This window comes from Rattus norvegicus, chromosome 5, assembly GCF_021556685.1.
Source record: "Rattus norvegicus strain SHRSP/BbbUtx chromosome 5, alternate assembly SHRSP_T2T, whole genome shotgun sequence".
Lineage (NCBI taxonomy): Eukaryota > Metazoa > Chordata > Mammalia > Rodentia > Muridae > Rattus > Rattus norvegicus.
In genome coordinates this window covers 143,166,180-143,187,711 of record NC_141538.1, presented here as the reverse complement: position 1 = coordinate 143,187,711, position 21,532 = coordinate 143,166,180, and the positions used below count along the sequence as shown (strand labels likewise).

The window sequence follows — 21,532 nt, the reverse complement described above, 5'->3', positions numbered from 1 at the left end:
CCTTGGCTTCTTAGACTCACTGGGCAGTCATCTCTGTCACGGCCTCCAGGCTCCCATAGCCGGCTGCAGAGAAGTTGTCCTTGTAGCGACACAAGTCTAGGGCCTCCAGCCAGGCACCCACGGAGCCAAAGGAGGGGAAGGCAGAAAAGGCACGGTCTGCCAGTGGGGTGGGAGGCCTGAGGAGCAGAGAAGGTAATCATACGGACAGCCAGGGTGTGACATAAGACCCAGTCACTCTCCTGAAAAGCAGCTCAAAAAAGGACAAGGGGGGGAAAATAAGGTGACCGCGCCCAGTGATGAACGTGCACCCAAAAGCTGGAGAAGTGAGTCAGGACACTCAAGCAAGTGGAGAACTGAGCCAGTTAAAGGGCAAATTGCAGGACGTGGCTGCCTGAGGAGGTAAGATGTGCCTGCAGCGGGTGGGGATGTCCGATCAGTCGGGACAATGGGCTGGGCTTCACACCTGAACAGGTGGGATGAGGTGGGGTAGCTGTTGGGATCTGGGAGGCTTTGGCCAGGCTTAGGCGGTCAGGGAGGATGTACCTGAGACAGGTGGTCGAGGCACACTTGGAGGGTTCTGGCTCCTGCCCCATCTTGCTCAGGATGCTGTGGATCTGGGAGAACCTGGGCCGCTCACCTGGGTCTTTCTGCCAGCACTCAAGCATCAATCGGTGCAGCTGGGAGGGACAGTTTCTGGGGGGTGGCAGCCGGAAACCATCCTCCACGGCCTTGATTACCTAGGCTCCAGAGATGCAGAGCAGACAGGATACTTCCAACTACCCAACCCCCACCCCCACCACCAACAACAACCCCCACCCCCCACTGACACCCCAGAGACACTAGACAGGATGGGAGTGAAAGAGAGGTCTGGACTGGAGCTGGAGGCACAGGTCACTTACATCTTGTCCAGACATGTCCCAGTAGGGCCGCTCCCCAAAGGCCATCACTTCCCACATGACAATGCCAAAGCTCCACACGTCACTGGCAGAGCTGAAGTGGCCAAACTGTAGAGTCTCAGGAGCTGCCCAGAGCGCTGGGCTCCTGCCACTCTGGGTGGGTAAGCAGGGCAGAGCAGGCAAGCATTGAGTCAGCAACGGGCTACATCCAGGCAAGCCGCAGCACCCACAGCCAGACCCACATATCTTCTCCTCACCCCTCCACATCTGAGGAAGCTGCCCGGCTGACTCAGGCATGGCACCACCAAAGGGAAGAGACCAGGCAGGGAAGGAGGCAGGGCCAAGATATAGACCATGGGGCCGGTGGGTATGGCCGACAGGAGAAGCAGCATGTGGGGCCAGAGAAGGGAACTCCTTACCATGGTGGTGTAGACAGCTTCCGCTCGGTCCCGGGGACCCCGCCCAAAGCCAGAGATCTTACAGATGAGGCCACTGCTGAGGAGCACTCGGCGGGCCGCGAGGCCCCGGTGGACATAGCCCATTTCCGACAGATACTTCATGGCCGATGCCAGCCCGGGCAGCAGACCCATCAGCTGCGCAGTCACCAGCTCTGCCTCGTGATGCTATGAAAGTGGGTGAGGACTGAGGCCAGGGCTATCGATTCAGACCACCCAGGAATCCACTAAGTCCCTCTGGGATTCAGTGTACTGAGAGCATTGGGTCAGCCTGCCCAATGGGAGCATTGGCAACCCCAAGCCCCGAGAGAAAAGAGAAGGGACAAGAAAAATATGGCATCGGCGCTTCCCCACCTGGGGCTCCAACTGGTTACTCACCCTGAGGAAGTCATCTAGGGCCCCGAGGTTCATGTACTCGGTGACAATCATCAAGGGGTTCCCTGTATCAGGGATGGAGACACACTAAGGTGCTGCTCTGCCTGTGGACAGCGCCCCCTACCAGCTCTACCTCAGCCAAAACAGCCAGAAGCAAAACCCAAGTTTTCTAACCTTGCCAACCACCCTGCCCCACCCCCACCCACCCTGGTGGGGAGGTTTAAAAAAAAAAAAAAAAAGAGGAAAAGGTAAACAGTCCACAAAGACAGAGACAAAGTCAGAGCTGCAAGGAGTCAGGTGAGAAAGATCATTCAAAGGGACAGTGATCCACTCCCCAAGCACCAGTGGAACTGGGTCAGCATGGCCACCCCAGGAGAGGAGCCATCCTGAGTCACTCAAGTGAAAGTGACATAAGGTTGCGCCTGGCCTCGTGGGGCATCCCCCCTGATACCTGGCTAAGCACAGGGTGTGCAGTGTGCCAGGCCTACCTCGGGTGACCACGCCTTCCAGCCGCACGATGTGGCTGTGGTCAAACTGTCCCAGGGTGAGGGCCTCAGCCAGGAAGCTGAGCTTCTGGGAGTCTGAGCAACCCTCCCTCAGAGTGTGCACGGCCACGGGTAGTTCCTGGCGACCCGGCAGCTGCAGGCAGCCGCAGCACAGGTCCCCAAATCGGCCTGTGAAGAAATGGGCATCTCAGACCCCCACCAACCAATGGGGTGGGCTGAACCAAGGTGACTCTGGGTCATAGAGGTCTTCCCAGCATGCCGTGGGAGGCGCCAGAGTTTGAAGCATCGTCACCTTGGTCTTCATCTTTTTCTTAACCCCCTTGGGCTTAGTTTCCTTCTCTGTGACAGAGATACAGTAACTTTGCATGTGCTTGTCATTACATGCAGCAAAGCCCGGGACAAGTGACGGCTACATCTATTCTGCCCTTCAGCTCTTTCTGCCTTCTGTTGTGTGGGTTCTGGGGAGAGGCCTGTTTCTTGGAGCACAGAAACAAGCCAGCAAGGTGCCCTGAGCCTGTGGAGTTCCCATGGCAGCCTTTTAGGTGAGAAATTGAGGCTCAGAGCCATAGAAGATGAGTCTCTTAGTCACTCAGCTAATTCATCATCAGACCTCAGGTGTGTCTGTCCCCGAAGCTTACTGGAAAAACCTCTCCTCGCCGTTCCATAAAAGCCTTGGACTAAACTGAGACTTGAGTGCAGATGTCCCACAGTGAGCTAGAGGACAGACCAGAGAGGGCAGAGCCACAGACACTTCAGGTGGGCAAGGAGCTTTCGGGGAAGGGATGCCCTCAGTGCAGAGAGGGGGCTTCGGGCCATGGGTTGGGGACCAGCTTTCTGGAAAGAGGAGGCGGAGCTTTCCCCAGTGGGTGTTGCCTGGTGGGTGGGGGTTATCCAGTGGGCGGAGCTCCCTGATGAATCCAGGCTTCTAGGGTCCAGGGCTTGCCTGCTCCCAAGCTCTTCTCCAGGGTGACGCTTTTGGCATCTAGCTCTTTGGCAAACAAATGCACAGCCTGCAACGGGTCCCCGCAGCTTTGGGGGTCCAGAAACGTGCGGCGTGTCGGAACTTTGACTGAGAACAGAGGAAGAGAAAGAGAGCCTGAGGAAAGGGGCCTCACTGATGGGACTGACAGGAGGTGGCGGCTGGGAAGGGGCTGAAGACAGAGGTACGCGCAGCATAGACAACTCACAGTGGAAATACAGTTCCTCTTCATCATGGGCGTTGCCACTTCCTTTGCCATCACAGGGCCTGTGGGGATGCAGAGGCATCCTTTCACCAGGCGACCCCAGCCCTTCTCACTTCACCAGCGCCCAGGGCAGCACCTCTTGGTGCTTCAGAAAGAAAAGCTCTGTGCCCCTTCCGGGGAGTGACTTTATCTGTTGGCTTCTTTTCATTTTTAATTTAAATTATTTTTAGATTTATTCATTTAGTGTGTTTGTGTGTGACAAGCTGCAGAAGTTGGGGCTCTCCTACCTTGTGGGTTTTTGCATGCCCTTATCCACTACGCCATCTTTTTTTGTTTGGTTGATTGTTTGGTTTGATTTTTCAAGACAGGGTTTCTCTGTGTAGTGTTGTCTCTCCTGGAACACACTCTATAGACCAGACTGGTCCACAGAGATTGTGGTGGTTTGAATATGCTTGGCCCAGGGAGTGCATTATTAGGAGGTGTGGCCTTGTTGAAGGGACTGTGTCACTGTGGGTGTGGACTTTGAGACCCTCCTCCTAGCTGCCTGGAAGCCATTCTTCCACTATCAGCCTTCAGATAAAGACGTAGAGCTCTCAGCTCCTCCTGCACCATGCCTGCCTGGATGCTGCCATACCCCTGCCTTGATGATAATGGCCTGAACCTCTGAACCTGTTAGTAGGGTCCCAATTAAATGTTATCCTTATAAGAGTTGCCTTGGTCATGGTGTCTGTTCACAGCAGTAAAACCCTAACTAAGACAGAGATCTACCTGACTGCCGCCCAAATGCTGAGGTTAAAGTTATGTACCACCATGCCTGGCCACTATGCCATTTTACAATCCCCCTTCTCTCTCTTTTCTTCCTTCCTTCCTTCCTTCCTTCCTTCCTTCCTTCCTTTCTTCCTTCCTTCCTTCCTTCCTTCCTTCCTTTCTTTCTTCCTTTCTTTCTTTCTTTCTTTCTTTCTTTCTTTCTTTCTTTCTTTCTTTCTTTCTAAAACATTTTAATCTTTTAAAAATGACCTCTCTCAGGCTGGAGAGATGGCTCAGTGGTTAAGAACACTGGCTGCTTTTCCAGAGGTTCTGAGTTCAATTCCCAGCAACCACATGGTGGCTCACAACCATCTGTAATGGGATCTGATGCCCTCTTCTGGCACATAGGTGTACATACAGATAGAGCACGCAATAAATAAACAAATAAATAAAATCTTTTTTAAAAAATTACCCCCTTCTGTGTAGATCTGTGTATATGTGTATGTGTGTATGTGTATGTGTGTGTATGGGTATGGGTATGTGTGTATGTGTATGGGTATATGTATGTATATATGTCTCTATGTGTGTATATAGGTGTGTGTGTGTGTGTGTGTGTGTGTGTGTGCACTCCTGTGGAGGTCAGAGGACAGCTTGAAGGAATAGTTTCTCCCCTCTCACTATGTGGGTCCCGAGGATTGAACTCAGGTCATGAAACTTGATGACAAGTGCTTTTACGCACTGAGCCACCCCAGCTAAACAATTCTTTCTTTCCTCCCCACCCACTTCTTTCTTCATCTTTTGCTGCCTCAGTCACAGCTATAGCCATGGTTTGCAATCTGGCAACCTCCTCCCCTCAACAGACAAGACAACCAGAAGCCTGGACCTCCAGCCCTTCAATCCATCACTGTTCCTGGTGTCTTTGCTTTGAGGAAACTCCAGAAATGTGCAAGTCTACACTCCTGGCACAAAGCACCATGCTATCCAGTCAGGAATAACAGGCTGATCCTTCCTGAGCCAGAGGCAAAGCCCAGAGCAGTCTGGATCTAGGGACCTGGGGCAGGCCTTTCCTCCACATGAAGGCTCTGGCTTTTGTTCTGGGAGCAGAGGAAAGCCCCTGGAGACCTGGAGCAGGGGAATGTCCTGATTCAATTTTCATTTTATATGTTTTTTTTTTCCAACTTGGATTTGAGAAAAACTATCCTGGCAGTCAAAAGGAAGCCATTCTATAGTTCCCTCAAGAGATGGCAGTAGCTTGAGCTATGGGATGGCCATAGCCATCTGTGGAAGGACAAGAAGATGACAGTACCATGGGGTTTGGAGACAGAAAGTAGCTGAATGGAAGAGGATCCCCGAGAGCTCACAGAGAGCCGCTGCCAAGCAAAACAGGAATGTTCACATATCTTAGCTCGCCACATCTGGTTTACAGTGTGGACTCATTAGCTCCCAGGTTGTGGGAGATGAAGAGGAATCTATGAGTAGGGAATCTGATGGAAGGTGGAGCTGCTCTGAAAATACAAACACGGGGGCCTATTTTCTCAGCCCAGGGAGATGAGGGAGCCTGAAAGGAGGAACTGGGAATGATCAGTGCGGGGAGGAGAGCTGCAGAAGAATAAACGTGGGCAGGAGATGAGCTGTCACAGGAACCGAGGAGGGAGAAAGCTGAGGAGACAAGGTCCTACCAAGGAAGAAAGAGGGGTTGGGAGATGGTTTGCATAAGGGAGGTGTGTCCCAGGGGAGAAAACATGAAAGGACTCTGACACATGCTCTTTGTAGTCGACTGTGAGCTGTTGCGTCTGAGCATCCGCACACAGTGGCTGTGGGACTGGGTGGCTCGTTTTTCTCTGTAATAAAACCATGATCAAGACAGCCCTGCCTAACCACATCACGCTAACAAAGAGCTTACGGATGTAATGTGGGTGTTTTATTTTTTGTTTTGGTGGCTTTGAGACAGGGTCTCACTCTGTAGTCTTGGCTGTCTTGCAGCTCCATATGTAGACAAGGCTAACCTCTTGCAGCTCCATATGTAGACAAGGCTAACTTCAAAGGTGTGTGCCATCACATCTGGCTTATGGTGTGGACTTGGACTGTCCCCAAAAGGCTTGAGTGCTAAACGACTTGGTTCACAGCCTGGGGTCAAAAAAGGAGGTGGTGGACCCTTTGCAAGGTGGTCTGGGAGAAAGAAATTGGGTCACTGAGGACATGCCCTTTAGGAGAATATTGTGACCCCAGTCCCTTCCTGATTTTCCGCTTACTGGCTGCCAATGAAGCGAGCAGCTGCCTCTGCTACAAGCTCCTACCATGATGACTTGCCACCCACAGGACCAAGGCCAAGGGGCGAGCCCCACAAAACTTTTCTGTCATGAGTTGACTATATTGTACATTTTGTCACAGCAATGATGGATAACATACTTACTAAGGCTCGGTGTGTGGTGGTCTGGATGAGAATGGCCCCATAGTCTTGGTATGCTTTGTCTCAAGTTAATGGAACTATCTAGGAAGGATCAGGGAGGTGTGGCCTTGTTGGAGTAGATGTGGCCACACACAGTCACATACCCCATTCACTCTCACCCATAAATAAAAATACACGTGCCTAAAAATAAACCTTTAAAAAGGAAATCTTGTCATTAAATCCATTACTTGGTATGGTAACTTACCCTTTGGCTCTCCTCCCTGAGCCAGAGGCAACTTGACCTGAAGTCAGCAGTTAGTCTGTAGCTGACCCCAGCCTACTCCAGTACACCACACCCGTCTCTCTCCTGCCGCCACAGCCCTGATGGTTAAAGCCAGGATACGATGCCCCCAGCAGCTGTCCATCCCTGATTTCTCAACAGACCCAGAGCATGGACCTAAAGTTAGGATCCATGAGGAAGGAGCTCCCTATTCTTCTTGTCCTGCCTCTCCTCCTCTTCCTCCCCTCCCTCACCTGTTTTGAGATGGCGTCTCTCTGTGGTGCTCTGGCTATCTTCGAACTCTCTATGTAGACCAGGCTGGCCTTGAACTCACAGCTCCACTTGCCTCTGCCTCCTCAGTGTGCACGCCTTTAATCCTAGCTTGTCACATCCTTCCTGATCTACCTTGCCCAGACACAAACAGCTCCTAGGGCTGCAGGACAATCATCTCTCTTGGTCACTGGTCACTGGTCGAGGCCATGCAAATAGCCAGTATCAAAGAAACACTCACTGTCCCTCTAGCTCCCAGGTGGTTCAGACCCTTGACATCCCCAGCCAGCCCACTTTTCCTCTATACCCAACTCCAACCCACTAGCTCTGCCTACCACAGTCCCAGACTGGGGCTGCCAGGGGTCCCTGGCCATCACAGTGTGGCCCTGTGCAGGGTGGGCATACAAGCTGCTAAAAAGCCTCTGCTTTGTGTAGAGGAAATGGAATCTTCTTCCAACCAGACCTGACCAGTCCTGGTCCCCCGCCCCTCCTTCAGTCCCCTCCCTCATCTTCCCCACCGTTTCCCTGCCTGCAAGCTTCTTAGGGAAGGACGTGGCTCAGACTGATGAGTCCCCTGTCCCCCGCTCTCCCACCCACTTAACTCACTTTCTCTCTTTGCTCGTGTTCAAGGGGCTTCAGATCCCTTGGGGGCTGGAACCGGGGGCCTGAGAATCCTAATCGCACGGGAGCAGCTGGAGCTTGATTCCACCCTCAGCGATGCCTTCTGACATTTAATGAGTTAAGGAGCTAAATCCCCTTCATCCCAGCTAGCTGCAGTGCCCGCAGCTGGTGCGTGAGCAGCATGTGGGGGAGGGGCCGAGCTGGCCGCACTACCATCTCTTCTGAAGGGAGGGGAAGACAAGGGCGCAGGCTGGCCTCAGATTCTATATGTAGGGGTTGGGGATTTAGCTCAGTGGTAGAGCGCTTGCCTAGCAAGCTCAAGGCCTGGGTTCGGTCCTCAGCTCAAAAAAAAAAAAAAAAAAAAAAAAAATTCTACATGTAGCTGAAGAAGGGCTTGAATCCCTGACCTCTGGGGTTGCTGGTGTGTGTTCCCTGGTGGCACTGGGATCTGTGCAGCAGTGTGGTTGAGTCTGTGAACTTGCCTCTGTGTGTGTGTGTGTGTGTGTGTGTGTGTGTGTGTGTGTGTGGTGCACTTGTAGGTACTTGTGTGGACATATTTTATACACATTGGAGGAGAGCCTACCAGAGGTCAGCAGGATGAAACCAGCTACCTACCTCCTCCAGATGGCCAGTACACTCATCACGGAGCCCAGGACCAAGAGGGCTGAGATGGTCACCACAGTGACAACCACTGCTGGGCTCTGGTCTCTGGACCCAGGGGCAACTAGAGGGGAAAAAAACCAGGGGGCTGAGTCAGGCAATGGACCAGGCTCCTAGGAAAACACCAAGAGAGATTTCTGTCTTGGCCACCAGGAGGATCCCGCAGCCGTTTGGTACATAGTAACCAACACCCACGGTGGCATTTGGAGTGCCAACCCCCTCTGCTTGCAGGCAGGACCTCTGTACTGCAGCCCAGCTCTGGGAGGAGGCAAGAGTCCAGGTAGCTGGGGTTGGTTTCCCCTTATGCCTTTCGAGGAGACAAGAGACTTCTAGAAGCCCTGCAGAGTCACGGCCTCTGTTCTGGGGTCCTTTCCCGACATGGAATGTCCACCCGCAGCAGTACTTCAACACTGAGCATCCATGTCTAAGACATTCCATAAGATGTCTGTGTCATCCCTGAACTAGACCATCCTGCCTCATCACTACAAAAGTCCTGGGAGGGTCACTGTCTCCACTTTAAGCAGAGGAGACAAGTTGAGGAAAGTTACCTAATTTGTCCAAAGTCACGCAGCGTCTAAGTGGTGTGGACACAGGATTTTGTGAGGTTTTGGTTTCGGTTTTGAAATGGAGAATCACGTAGCCTGGGCTGACCTCCGACTTGTGTAGCCAAGGGTGACTTTGAACTCCTGACCCTTCTGCCTCTGCCTTCCAAGTGCTGAGATTACATCATGTGCCACCACACCCAGGTGAACCCAAGACTGGAACCTGTCCCCCAAACCCTCTGCCTAATGCCAAAGCAGCTTTGAAACTGGACGGACATCCACTGGCCCCCAATCTGCTTAAAGAGGTGCACAGGCCCAGAATGAGAGACAAACCTAAGTAAGTTAATAAACAATGCTTAACTATGGAAACAAAACATAGCCAGAGAGAGGGGACAGGCTGGGAGACACAAAGACACAGAGTCTGCATCTCAGGCCCAGGCACAAACGGGCCCTGGAAAATGGCGGGCAGCCCACATAACTGGAGGATGCCCCATCCAGAGGCAGGGGGAACAGGATGGAAATTGAGTCTGGGAACGGCAAGAACTTGGGGAGGCGCAGCTCGAGGGACTTGGATGCAGGCTAAGGAGAAAGAATTACCCAGGACGCTCATTAGGAGCCAACTGCCTATTCCTGCCTGGCTGGAGAGGGGAGGACAGAGGTAGCCTGAGGACTTGGGAGTCAGGTTGGGACGGAGGGGTATGAGACAGAAAGGTTCAGCAGAACTCGTCAGGAGGGGAGGCAGTGGACGCTGAGCAGAAAGATGGCTGCCTGTAGCAGGTTTAGGGTGAGGAAGGAAGGAGGGTGACTGAAGCCTAGGGACCAGGCAATGTGGCCAGTCACACTGGCTGTGGTGAGGTGGGCTCAGATGCCTTCCACCTGCCCTCCCTGCTTGCTTCCACTTGTTCAAATGTCGCCTCAAGACGAAGCTCACAGCTCCTCTTCCCAGCACCTGTCCAAGGCCAGACACAGACCAGCATTCCTGCGTGAGGCTCTGCCCACATTCCTGGAACCAGGACTTCATTCACATTTCATCTTCACTTCTCTTGGGGCTCCCAGCACTTCCTATCTTGGATTATAGTCATGTAGCAGGTTGGGAAGAATTCTTATCTTGACAGCTGGTGCCAGAATGCATCTTAGGGAGAACTGCCTTTGTTGGGGAAAATACATCCATGAGCTACACAAGGTAAGATGGAGGTGAGATTCTGAGGGCCAGCAAGCAAGGTGAGCAACTGGGAGCCTCAGGCTGAAAGGGAATGGGGAGGGGCGCAGGAGTCAGGCAGGGAAAGAAGCAGGCAGAGCACCAGGAAGCAGGGCCATTGGAAGATCCAGGGATTCTCAAGTCCAGCTTCTTTTTTGTTGTTGGAACTTTATTGAGATGTGATTTATACACCATTCACTTCTCTCTTCCTCCCCTCCTTTCCCTCCCTCCCTCTCTCCTTCCTCTGTCCTTTCCATTCTTCCTCCCTTCCCCCCCCGTCTCTCTCTCTCTCCTCCCCCTAACCCCCCAACCCTCCATCCCTCCCTCCCTTTCTTTTTTTTTTTTTTTTTTTTTTTTTTTTTTTTTTTTTTTTGGTTCTTTTTTTCGGAGCTGGGGACCGAACCCAGGGCCTTGCGCTTCCTAGGTAAGGGCTCTACCACTGAGCTAAATCCCCAGCCCCCCTCCCTCCCTTTCTTAAGCCAAGATTTCATGTAGCCCAGGCTGGCCTCGAACTCTTGGTTTCCCTTTCCTTCCCTCCCAAGCACTGGGATTATTGGCATGCACTTTCAGCTCAGCTACTCATTGACGCCATCTCTGCCAACCTTGAGTTCTGTGTAGAGGCATTTGGCCTTGAACGCCTCTCAATGGTCCTTTCCCAAGCTTTCCAAGTGCCCAGATTATTGGTCTGTGCCCCTTCCTGGTCTCCTCCCTTTCAGGGAAGTTGGCTTCACATGCTAAACCTGGAGAGGGAAGCGGGCAGCGTGCCAGGGCAGATCTTTGTCATGGCAGGGAGAAGATCATCAGGAAATATCCAGCAAGGCCCAGAAAGAGGTGACCTTGGGAAAGAGGCTGGGTTGACTCAGGATGTTTCACGGAAGAGGCATCCTGGGGGGGGGGGCACCAGCTGGCACGGTGTTAGGGCTCCCCGTGCTCCGGGGAAGATGCTTAGTGGGTGACTAAAATGTCAAGTAGCTTTTTTCTTTGTTTGTTCAGTTGGTTTTTGTTTTGTTGTTTGTGGTTTTCCGTTTTCCGAGGCAGAGTTTCTCTGTGTACCCCTGACCATCCTGAAACTCACTCTGTAGTTCAGGCTGGCCTTGAACTCAGAGATCTGTCAGCCTCTGCTTCCCTAGTGCCGGGATTAAAGGTTTGAAGCTCTTCTGTGGCTCCCTTCTGGACTCGCTTAATTCCTGCCCTTGTCTCTACCTGCTGCCTGCATCCAACACCTTGGAAGCAAGCACTCACACACATCACTTACCTTCCCCTGGGGTCTGCACTTCGATGCTTGGACTGAAGCTCTGGGCCTCCCAGGAAGGCCCTGGGGAGGCTGCCCGGATCTGAAAAACGTATCTGGTAGCTGGCTTCAGGTTGGTGACAGTGACAGCCGGTGCCCCAGTCTTCACTGTGGAGTAAGTCTGCTCACTCTGACCCTGAAAAGAATGGTGCAGTGAGGTCCAGACCCAGGATGCTGGGGGCTAGGGAGTGGGCGAGGGGAGCAAGGGACTCAAGACTCAGTCCTATAATAGGCCAGAGCTTCCTTTGCAGGGATGACCAGGTGATGGCTACCAGGGCTTGGCAGTCCGGGGTGAGGTAGGCCAGGGCACACACAAGCCTCTCATAGCCACCTGCCCTGTCCTTGATAAATCTCAAGGCTTTTCATCCCCCTGTCGTCTGATTTGCAAAGCAGAAAGCAAGGATTATCTTGTTGGCTTTCCTCTGTTTTGCCTCACAGACTGAGGCACCTGGACTCCAGGGGGTAAAGACTGGCTTGGCTGGAGTCTTAGGACATCACTGACTACAACGTGTGAGGGGCCACTTCCTGTGCTGGGTCTTAGGCAGCCTTTGTGAAGCCTCCCCGACCCCCATCCTTGTGAAGGAAGGGCCAGCCAGGATGACACTTTTAAATCCTTCAGGCCTGACCTTTGCCGTACCCCAGCACATCTGACACCCAAAGCTCCTCTCTATGCTCAAACTTCTTCCCCAAGGCCATCTCTTCAGACGTACAAGAAATCCACCTGGATGGCTGACGAGCCTCAGAGAAAGACCATACTCACCACACGGCCCCACCTGCTCCCCCTCCTCTCAGCCAGCAGCTCCCCATCCTGGTCCCCCAGGCCCATATGTCCAAAAGTGACTCGGTGACCCTATTTTTTCCCTGGGCACCCCAACTGTCACAGCTCTCAACAGATGTCTATTAATCAAAGCCATTATTTGACTCAGCAGAGCTCCACAGGCCGCTGAGGGAGTGGGATCCTGTCACACTGGGGAGGAAGTTTCTCTTTAATGAATTAATTTGCATAAAAGTGAGGCACCATTTCACAGAAGATCATATCTCAGAGTTAAAGACACCAAATTGATGGGGAAGAGAGCAGGGGTTGGGAAACGACTCCATTCATCAAATCGCAGCTGAACGGTAACCGCAGATTGAAGATGCACCAGAAGAGAAAGGTGGGTGTGGAGGCACATGCCTGTCAGCCCAGCGTGTGGGCAGTGGAGGCAGGAGGCTAGCTGGGGCTAAGGAAGACCAGATCTCAAAATAAAAATAAATAAACCATGAATAAAAGAGGAGGAAAAGAAAAGAAAAGGCCATAAGGCTTTTTGCGAGGAGAAGCATTTGTGAGCCTGAGGTGGGGGATGGGACAAAATTCATAAAATTCAGCAGAAGGCTGGGTGTGGCATCACACCCACCCCCCAACACCTTCAACCCCAGCGCACAGGAGGCAGAAGCAGGAGAGTCCCTTCAAGACCAGCCAAGACTGCCTCAAACAAGCAAGCAAGCAAACAAAAAAAACAAAAATAAACCAGCAAAAGTACCTTATAAAAAACAAATCAGACTGTGTGGTGCACACATACAATCCCAGCACTGGGGAGACAGAGACAAGAGTTATCTCGACAGAGGTCAAGATAAATTCAAGGCCAGCCTGGTCTACAGAGTGAATCCCAGACCAACTAAGGCTCCACAAAGAGAACCTGTCTCAAAGCAAACAAAAAAGTATCTCATGAGGAGGCACTGTCTGCTGTAGAGAAAGCTGGGGATGGCGGTCCAACCCTACTGTCGAGAGGCTGAGGCAGGAGAACTACTATGAATTCAGGATCAGCCAGGACTACATGGCAAGACCCTATGTCAAAAATAAAAATAATCCTATGGAATTGACAATGAGCATTTATTATTTATTTATTTATTTAGACAGGGTTTTTCTATGTATCCCTGGCTGCCCTGGAACGCACTATGAAGACCAGTCTGACCTCCAGTTCACAGATCTGCCTGCCTTTTCTTCACATTGCTGGGACTAAAGGTGTGTGCACCACCATCACATCCGGCTTAGTGTACACATATATATCTCATATATAATATATTTAACATACATAAGAATGTGTGAATTTAATAAATGGTGCACCACTCACACCCCTTTATAGTAAGCCACAGAACATTCCTGGAACATTCCCCAACCCCAGCCTGGCAATGTGCTCCTGCGGCACACGACCCTTTCCTTCGCAAAAGTGTCTGCAGATCATATTTGTAAACTTGGCTAGACAGGCAAAACAGACCTGTAACCAGACAGCTCTTCATCTCCGCTAAACCCTAAGCCAAGGGGTGAGCTGGAGCTGTCTGTGGGTGAGGAAGGAGAGAGAGGAGGAAGGGAGAGCCTCAGGAGGCCTCGCAGCTGAGCAATAAGACTAAGGAAGGGATCTAAGCGGTTTCCTGCTGGGACTCACCTTCTCGTAGTAGCGGATCTCATACTCAGTCCTGTTGGTTCCGGAAGCTCCAGCAGGGACAGGCTCTCTCCACGACAGCGACACGCTCTGGGGCTCCACGCGGTCCCTACGGATTTCATCCTCCTCCCAGGGTGCTGAAAGTAAGCAGAGCAGGATGCTTTCTTGGACGCACTGCCCACCAGCTGTGGGTGAGGGCGGAAGGGATGGGGCATGCATAGGGGGATCAGGGGTTAGATGTGGGCGTGGCCTGTGGGGCTTGAGGATTCAGAGTCTTGGTGGGACCAGAGGCTTAGGGAGAATATCTGGCCCAGGCTTCTCTCACTTTCATTGCCTACTGGGAGGGAAAGCCTCCCTTGCCTTCCCAGTTTACCTCGTCCTGCTTGTTTCTCATCCTTCAGTCTCATTCTGTGGTTTGAAGACCTAAGAGAGTGTGTAGCCCAGATTGGCTTGTTCACGGTGGAATGGCTGCAGACAAGCGAGGGTTAGAAGAAAATCACCCCAACATGATAAAGGACAAACGTGGGAAGCCCACAGCAAGCATCGCACTCAAGAGCGAAAGACGGGGAATGTTCTGTCTGGAGAAAGGCCAGAATGCCACTCACTGCACTATAGCCAGAACTCTAGCCAGAGCATCCAGGCAAGAAAAACAAACAAAAGGCGGCTGGGTGGGAATACACAAAGGCATCATGGGATGGCATGATCTTAATGTGGAAAACTCTAGAAAGAATTCACAAAGGATTCTCGAGAACCAGCCTCACAACATGAAGAATTGTATATGAAGGCTTCAGGATGAGACACAGTCAAGGGCTTGATCAAGTTCACCAGCTGGAGTGGCTGGTGACCAGCAGTGTCCTGTACAGGCACGAGGTCCATGAAATAGTGCAAAAGCAGCATCAGATTCTGGGACACCAGGGAGTCAGGAAAAAAAAATAACTATCAGATAGCGAAGGGCAGAGGTAGAGAGATAGCAAACACATACACTGCCCTTTGACAAGGGTTTGAATATGGCTTCCGGTCTCACGTGGTATACCTGACCAGTAGGCCCAGTCTCTGCTCTCTTAAATTTCAGTGATGCCTGTGGATACAGGAGCCAAAACCCACAGTTGACGGCTGATTGCTGGTATAGGGGACAGGGAGGGAGTTTCGTATTTTTAACCTCTGTTAAGCCAGTGGGACTGGATGGACCCACGTGGCTGTAGTGAACCCTAGGCTACACTACCTACAGAGTGGTACTGTCTCCCATCCTAAAAATAACTTGAAAAATCCTTTAGTCTTTTCCCCAGTGCCTGACCCTTTGAAGAAAGCAATGTCTTTGTGAGCTGGACAATAGCAGCCTGTCACTCCGCCACACAGCTGCTGAGCTGACTCTCCCTGCCCCCAGCAGGCTGAATTCACTTGGAACTGCCTTAGAAGTAGAAGAAGTGAGCTTCCTAGGAGGTGGTAAAGCCCTTTGTAGACCCAGATGGGGCAGAGTCAGGGAGAGGCAAGAAAGTTCACGTTTGAACTTTGTATGCCAAGAGCATCAGATGGCCAGGGGATCCACAGCCCGGCAGAGTTCCATTTGGACCCCTCAGAGATACATTAGATGGAAGGCTGATAGGCCCTGAGAAGGAAGGGCTAGTAAGGTGGCTCGGTAGGTACAGTACTTGCCATACAAACACAAGGATCTGAGTTCAAATCCCCAGAAACCATGTAAAGATTTCTAGTACTACATGCTGCCTGGACAGTTAGCCTGGCTTCCAGAGATGCCCTTTCTCAAACAAGGGAGGTGGGCACCAGAGGATGTTCATATACACACTCCGCACCACACACATAAAATCATATATACACACACTAAAAAAAAAAAAATTCCTAAAACCTCAGAATGACCCTCAGCTGTCCATGATGAAGTCAATCACCGCCTAAGTTGCCAGGAAAGAAACTTCTAGGGAGACCACCAGCAGCCTGCTTCCTTCCCTTAACTGAGCTCTGATTTTGATTGTGGCGGTGTGTGTGCGTGTGTGCGCGTGCGCGTGTGTTCTACTCATGTCAACCCTGCCTGGCTGCTCTAAGACATTCCTGTCCTTCAGCGTCTGTTGCTTTAGGGTTGGGTTTACTTCTGTTCTAGCCAATAAAAGATGTTAGCTAAGAGGAGAGAGGTTCAGCTGGACGGGGCAGCACATGCCCTTAATCCCAACACTCAAGAGGCAGTGACAGACAGATCTCTACATTCCAGTAGCTGGGGCTAGCACTACTCAGAAAAACCCTGTCTCGGCAAAAGAAAAAAATCAGGGTGACGTCTTGTAATCTTGTAATCACACCTGTAATCCTGAGCAAGGGGATTGCTGTGAGCTTAAGGCTAGCCTGGGCTAAAGAGTGTGACCTTGTTTCACTTTTTTTTTTTAAAGATAGGTGGGGGCTGGAGAAGTTGCTCAGTGGTTAAGAGTGCTCACCGCACCCACACTAGGTGTCTCACAGCTGCCGCTGATGAAGCTCCAGGTGTCAGACACTCTGGCCTCGAAGGCTATTCATATAACGTAAATTTGTTCAGGCACACATGCATTTAAAATTAAATAAATATATCTTTAAAAAGTTTTATTTAGGGGCTGGGGATTTAGCTCAGTGGTAGAGCGCTTACCTAGGAAGCGCAAGGCCCTGGGTTCGGTCCCCAGCTCCGAAAAAAAGAACCAAAAAAAAAAAAGTTTTATTTATTGTATGTATGTGAATAGCTCTCTTCAGACACACCAGAAGAGGGCATCAGATCCCATTACTGATGGTTGTGAGCCACCATGTGGTTGCTGGGAATTGAACTCAGGACCTCTGGAAGGTCAGTCAGTGCTCTAACCACTGAGCCATCTCTCCAGCCCATAAATATATTTTTAAAGATGTATTTATTTATTTTATGTATATAAGTGCTGTATCTGCATGTTCACCTGCATGTCAGAAGAGAACAATCATATTATAGATGGTCATGAGACACAGTGTAGTTGCTGGGGATTGAACTCTGGACCTCTGGAAGAGCAGCCAGTATTCTTAACTGTTAAGCCATCTCCCCAGCCCCCAAATTAAATATTTTTTTAAAGGACCTGGTGTGATGGCACAAAATTGTAATCGGAGCTCTCCAGAGGCAGAGGCAAGCGGATTTCTACGAGTTTGAAGCTAGTCTGATCTACATAGCAAATGCCAGACCAGCCAAGACTACACAGGGTGTGCAGGCTTGACCAGTCTCAACTGGTAGGACTTTTGTCTAGCACTCGGGAAACCCTAGTTTGCTTCCTACCACCATATAGACTGGGCCACTCCTAAAATTCCAATACTTGGGAGGTAGAGACCAGAGCAATTCAAGAGACCAGTCTTGGCTTCATAAGACCCTACCTGGGGCTAGAGAGGTGGTTTAGGGGTTAAGAACACAGGCTGCTCTTCCAGAGGACCTGAGTTCCATGCCTAGTGTCCACATGGCAGCTCACAACTGTCTGTAACTCCAGTTCCAGAAATCCAGTGCACTCTTCTGGCCTCTGTTGCTACTAGGCACACGCATGGTACGCAGACAGATGCATGGTACACAGACACACATGCAGGCTAAACACTCATAAACATAAAATAATGGAAAAGACCCTGCATATATTATATATATTTGTTACATATAGTAATATAATATATAGAGTTTTATAGAAATAGTCATAAGTATAAAACATTGTGGCGATACATACTAGTTGGGTTTCTTTGTTTTGGTTGGTTTGTTTTTGTTTGTTTGTTTGTTTTCCTTTTAAGTCTCTCTATGGAGCCCTGGCTGTCCTAGAGCTCTCTATGGAGACCAGGCAGGCCTCAAACTAACAGAGATTCTGCTTGTCTCTGTCTCTCACATGTACCTACATTGAAGGACCGCACCACCTTGATGCCTGGCCATACTTGTATTCCTTGAGACAAAGTTTCCTGTGGCCCAGACTGAGCTCAGACTCACTAGTTGGCTCAGAAGGACCTTGAACGCTGAGTGCTGGGGTTAAACACACCTCTGTTTCCTTTCTTCCTTCCTGGCTACTGGCGAACAAACCCAGTGCCCGGAGCATGCTAGGCAAATAAATACCGAGTCCCTGAGCTACTTCCCCAGGCCTTGTTTAAAATGTAAACGCAAAAGCAAGGGTTAAGTCTCCACAGAGACAATAAAGAATAGAAGTGTCTCAGAAAACTAGGTAGATTGAAAAAATCACTCTCAAAATTCCTAGGAAAGGGATTAAGAGCAGAAAATGAGGAAGGAAAAAGTGTGGGAATCAGGAAACGGATGTACAACCCAAGGCTTAGGGCTCGGGTTAAGAGATATAGTGGGAGCTCTACTGAAAGCAACTGCCAAGAACACATCCCCAGGAATAAAAGAAGAAAGTGGGGATCAAAGGGCCTACTGTGCTCCAGCCAGGCGAGAGTGAAAAGAAAATCCATATTGGCTATGTTTTCATTTTCGTCAGCAGGCTAAGAAATTATTCAAACACCCCTGTGTGTGCCTATCTATACACTCAGGGTACAAAAGAATGAAAATCACCCCAGGCCTTGCTGGAAACCCAACTGACAGGATAGGGTCACAGAAGACAGGGAAGGAGGGTCACACACCAATCAGATAGGAGAGACTCAGAAGCCACCGCACGTGCTTATCCATCTTGCAAAGGGCACTCGAGGGATTACTTGAAAGTGTGCACCAGAGGAGAGACAAATCAGAAGTAAATGTCAAGGATGTGGAGGGTGTGGTGTCAGAGGTGGTTTTCATCCCACAGGAGACTCAGAAACGGGGCAGTCCAGCCACTCTGTCGCCCGCCTTCTGAACCTGCCTGCGTCCCTGCTCCTGCAAAGTGGCCGAGTTAGCAAAGGGATGGAAAGGAGAAGGGAGGACACACAGGCACCATCTGGGTCCGGGGTTGGGGTGGGGGTTGGGGTGCAGCCACGTGGGTTCCTGAACTCCTTGGGATGCTTGCGGGGAACTGCAGCTGGGAGTCGGGGTCGGTCTCCGATGGGGCGCGCGGCCTTACCCCCGGGTCCGGTGGACACGGTGACCTGCGCATAAGTGGCTCCCGCGGCAGCCGCCGGGCCCGAGACGCCGTTGAGCGCGGCCACGCGCACGGTGTAGCGCGCGCCCGGCCGCAGGTGCAGTAGCGTGGCGGCGCGTTCCCGTAGCCCAGCCTGGCGCGGGACGAAGGCCACGCGCGGCCCGCAGGGTTGGCACGCGCCCGCCGGACCGTCGCGCCCGCAGCGCAGGCACAGCAGCGAGTAGGTGACGTCGGAGCGGCCACCGGAGTCCTCAGGCGGCAGCCAGCGCAGCCGCAGCGCCAGCGGGGAACGGCTCAGGCTGTACTGCAGGTCCCGCGGCGCGGACGGCGGCCCTGCGACATGGGGCGGCGCTGAGTGGGGCCCAGAGGGGACACAAGAGCGCGAGGCAAGGGGAGGGGGGCTCGGGCTCCCGGCGTGGGAGCAGTATGGAAGGAAGCCGCCAGACGTGGGGTGCTAGCAGCGCGGGTACCGAGATCGAGGGGACTAGGATGGGGACGTGGCCACAGGGAACAGAGGGCAAGACAGAAAGAAGGGACGTCCCAGCCAGGCTCAGGAAAAGACATGGGGGGATGGGAAGGTTACTCCCCAGACGGCCACCCATAGAGAATCCTGACCCCCCTCAACTCCATCCTCCTGGATTCCTCCAGTCCCAGGCCCAGATTCTCAGGCCCACCCCAGGCCTTCTTCTTTGCCCTGTCAGTCTAATTTGCAACCCCCGCCTCAGTAGTCTGTGGGTGGTGTCCCCCCTTCCCATGCCCAGCCAGGAGGGAAACTCACGAGTGCAGGAAGCTGAGGGCGGGTCGGTGGGCGAGCGAGCATAGGTGTCCTGGCACACACAGAATGTAGAGGCATTCTCCAGGGCCAAGCTGTGCTCCGGGCAGGGTGAGCAGAGGGGCCGCCTTGGGGACACCTTGTAAAAACCTGGGGGACAGGCTGTGGGAAGGGGGTGGTGAGAGAAGTCTCCTTCCTGACCACGCCCCACCCTGTATTCTTGCTTTTCCTGGACTACGGTGGGGAGAACGGGTGACAGCTCTTAGCTCAGTCTCATGTGGCTCTTGACAAAAGCTGTGTGTGCAGGGGATGGTGACATAGCACTCCTGTTAGTACATTTGACTTCATCTCCGTGGTTACAAAGAGGAGAGTGAGGCTGGGAGAGGTTAAGCTGTCAAATGCTCCACCATTAGTGGGATTCCCACCCCAGCCTGCCCCTTTCAAAGTCTTGGCACCACTGCTCTAAGGTCAAAGATGCTATCCTGAGGTGAGCAAGAGAAAAGAAGGGAAGGGCCTCCAGGGGCTGGGCCCTGTTACTCAGGGACAGATACATAATCCCACTTATACAGACACACAGACAGGCAGGCAGGCAGTCATGTACTCACGTGTACACACACACACACACACACACACACACACACACACACACTGGACCCAGTTTGGAGGCAGAGATGGGCAGGTAGAGGGGTGAAGCTGCCTAGTGCTCTAGTGGCTTCCTAGATTAGCCCTAGCATGACTGTGTGCTCAGGATGCTTGCCGCCCTTGCCTTCACTCACCCAACCCTAGGAACGGGCTGAAACTCAAGCCGGCACAGGTTCATAACTGCCGCATCACGCACACATGCATTTGCCGGGTGGCCTCGGGCATGTTGGTTAATCTTCCCGAACCTTGTGTAGAATACCAGCTTCAGGAGGGCGGACTGAGATAAAAACACTGATAGGATCTGTGAGGACTGCAGTGGTGGTGATGGTAGTAACTGCTTCTCCCTCTCAGACCCAAAGAGGAGACAAAGAGACACACACTTTATCGACTGACTGACTGACTGACTGACTGACTGACTGACTGACTGACTGCATCTCATGCAGCCCAGGTTAGCCTTCAATTTTCAGTGTAGCTGAGGATGACCTGGACTTTTTGTTCTTCCGTCCTTTCCTGAGTGCTGGGGTTGCAGGCATGACCATGCTCTCATTCTATTTTGTTTATTTGTGTGTGCAGGGGTTGTGATTGTCCGTTTGTGAACGTGTACAGACCAGAGCTCCACGTCAAGTGTCTGCCTCCGTCACTGTGCAACTTAGTTTTGGAGACAGGCTGTCTCGCCAAACCAGAAGCTCAGGGCCTCAGCTATTCTTGCTGGCCAGAAAGCCCCTGGGATTTGTTGTCCCCTTCCTGTGCTGGGGTTACGGAGAGCTCTGCCATGCCTAACTTTCTGTGGATGTTGGGCACCTCCACTTAGACCTTCAGACTAGCACAGCAAGCCTTTCCCCCAGAGCCATCTCCCTGCCTTAAATGCCCATGTTAAGAAAGGGTCTCGGTTTGGTTTGGAGTGGCTCCTGGACCCTCCTTCTGTTGTGCTGGGTCCTCACCTGACTCCCTGGGCCTCCCTCTAGACTAGCTAAGGATGCAAGGCTGGATCCAAGAAGACAGAACAACAGCAGGGAGGGAGACAAACTCTCGGGAAGAATGCCATTCCCAAGAGCCTGAGATATTGTACTGTCTGAAAGGTTTAGACTTGGGAGAATCCCACCTTACCCAGAGTCCCCTGGAGCATAGCTAGGGAATGGGCTAACCAACCTCTTTCCTTTAGCACAAACTGAAGCTCCACTACCCCTGTGGACCTGTGGGTAGTCAGAACCAAGACTTGAAAGCCTGGTGCAGTTTTAGCTTTGCTTCTTTGGGCTGAGGAAACCGTCA

General features: G+C 51.9%; 1 protein-coding gene across 2 annotated transcripts in view; it reads right to left on the bottom strand.

Annotated features, from left to right (window-relative positions):
• Positions 1–21,532, bottom strand: part of Epha10 (EPH receptor A10) — a 34,594-nt gene that overhangs the window by 2,418 nt on the left and 10,644 nt on the right. The window contains 13 exon segments of one of the 2 annotated variants that reach the window (NM_001395095.1): positions 21–176; positions 544–737; positions 900–1,049; positions 1,316–1,519; positions 1,730–1,791; positions 2,215–2,400; positions 3,176–3,301; positions 3,420–3,478; positions 8,339–8,447; positions 11,379–11,550; positions 13,838–13,971; positions 18,832–19,182; positions 19,628–19,783. In NM_001395095.1, the coding sequence (NP_001382024.1) occupies positions 21–176; positions 544–737; positions 900–1,049; positions 1,316–1,519; positions 1,730–1,791; positions 2,215–2,400; positions 3,176–3,301; positions 3,420–3,478; positions 8,339–8,447; positions 11,379–11,550; positions 13,838–13,971; positions 18,832–19,182; positions 19,628–19,783 (2,059 nt within the window). 2 annotated transcript variants of the gene reach the window in all.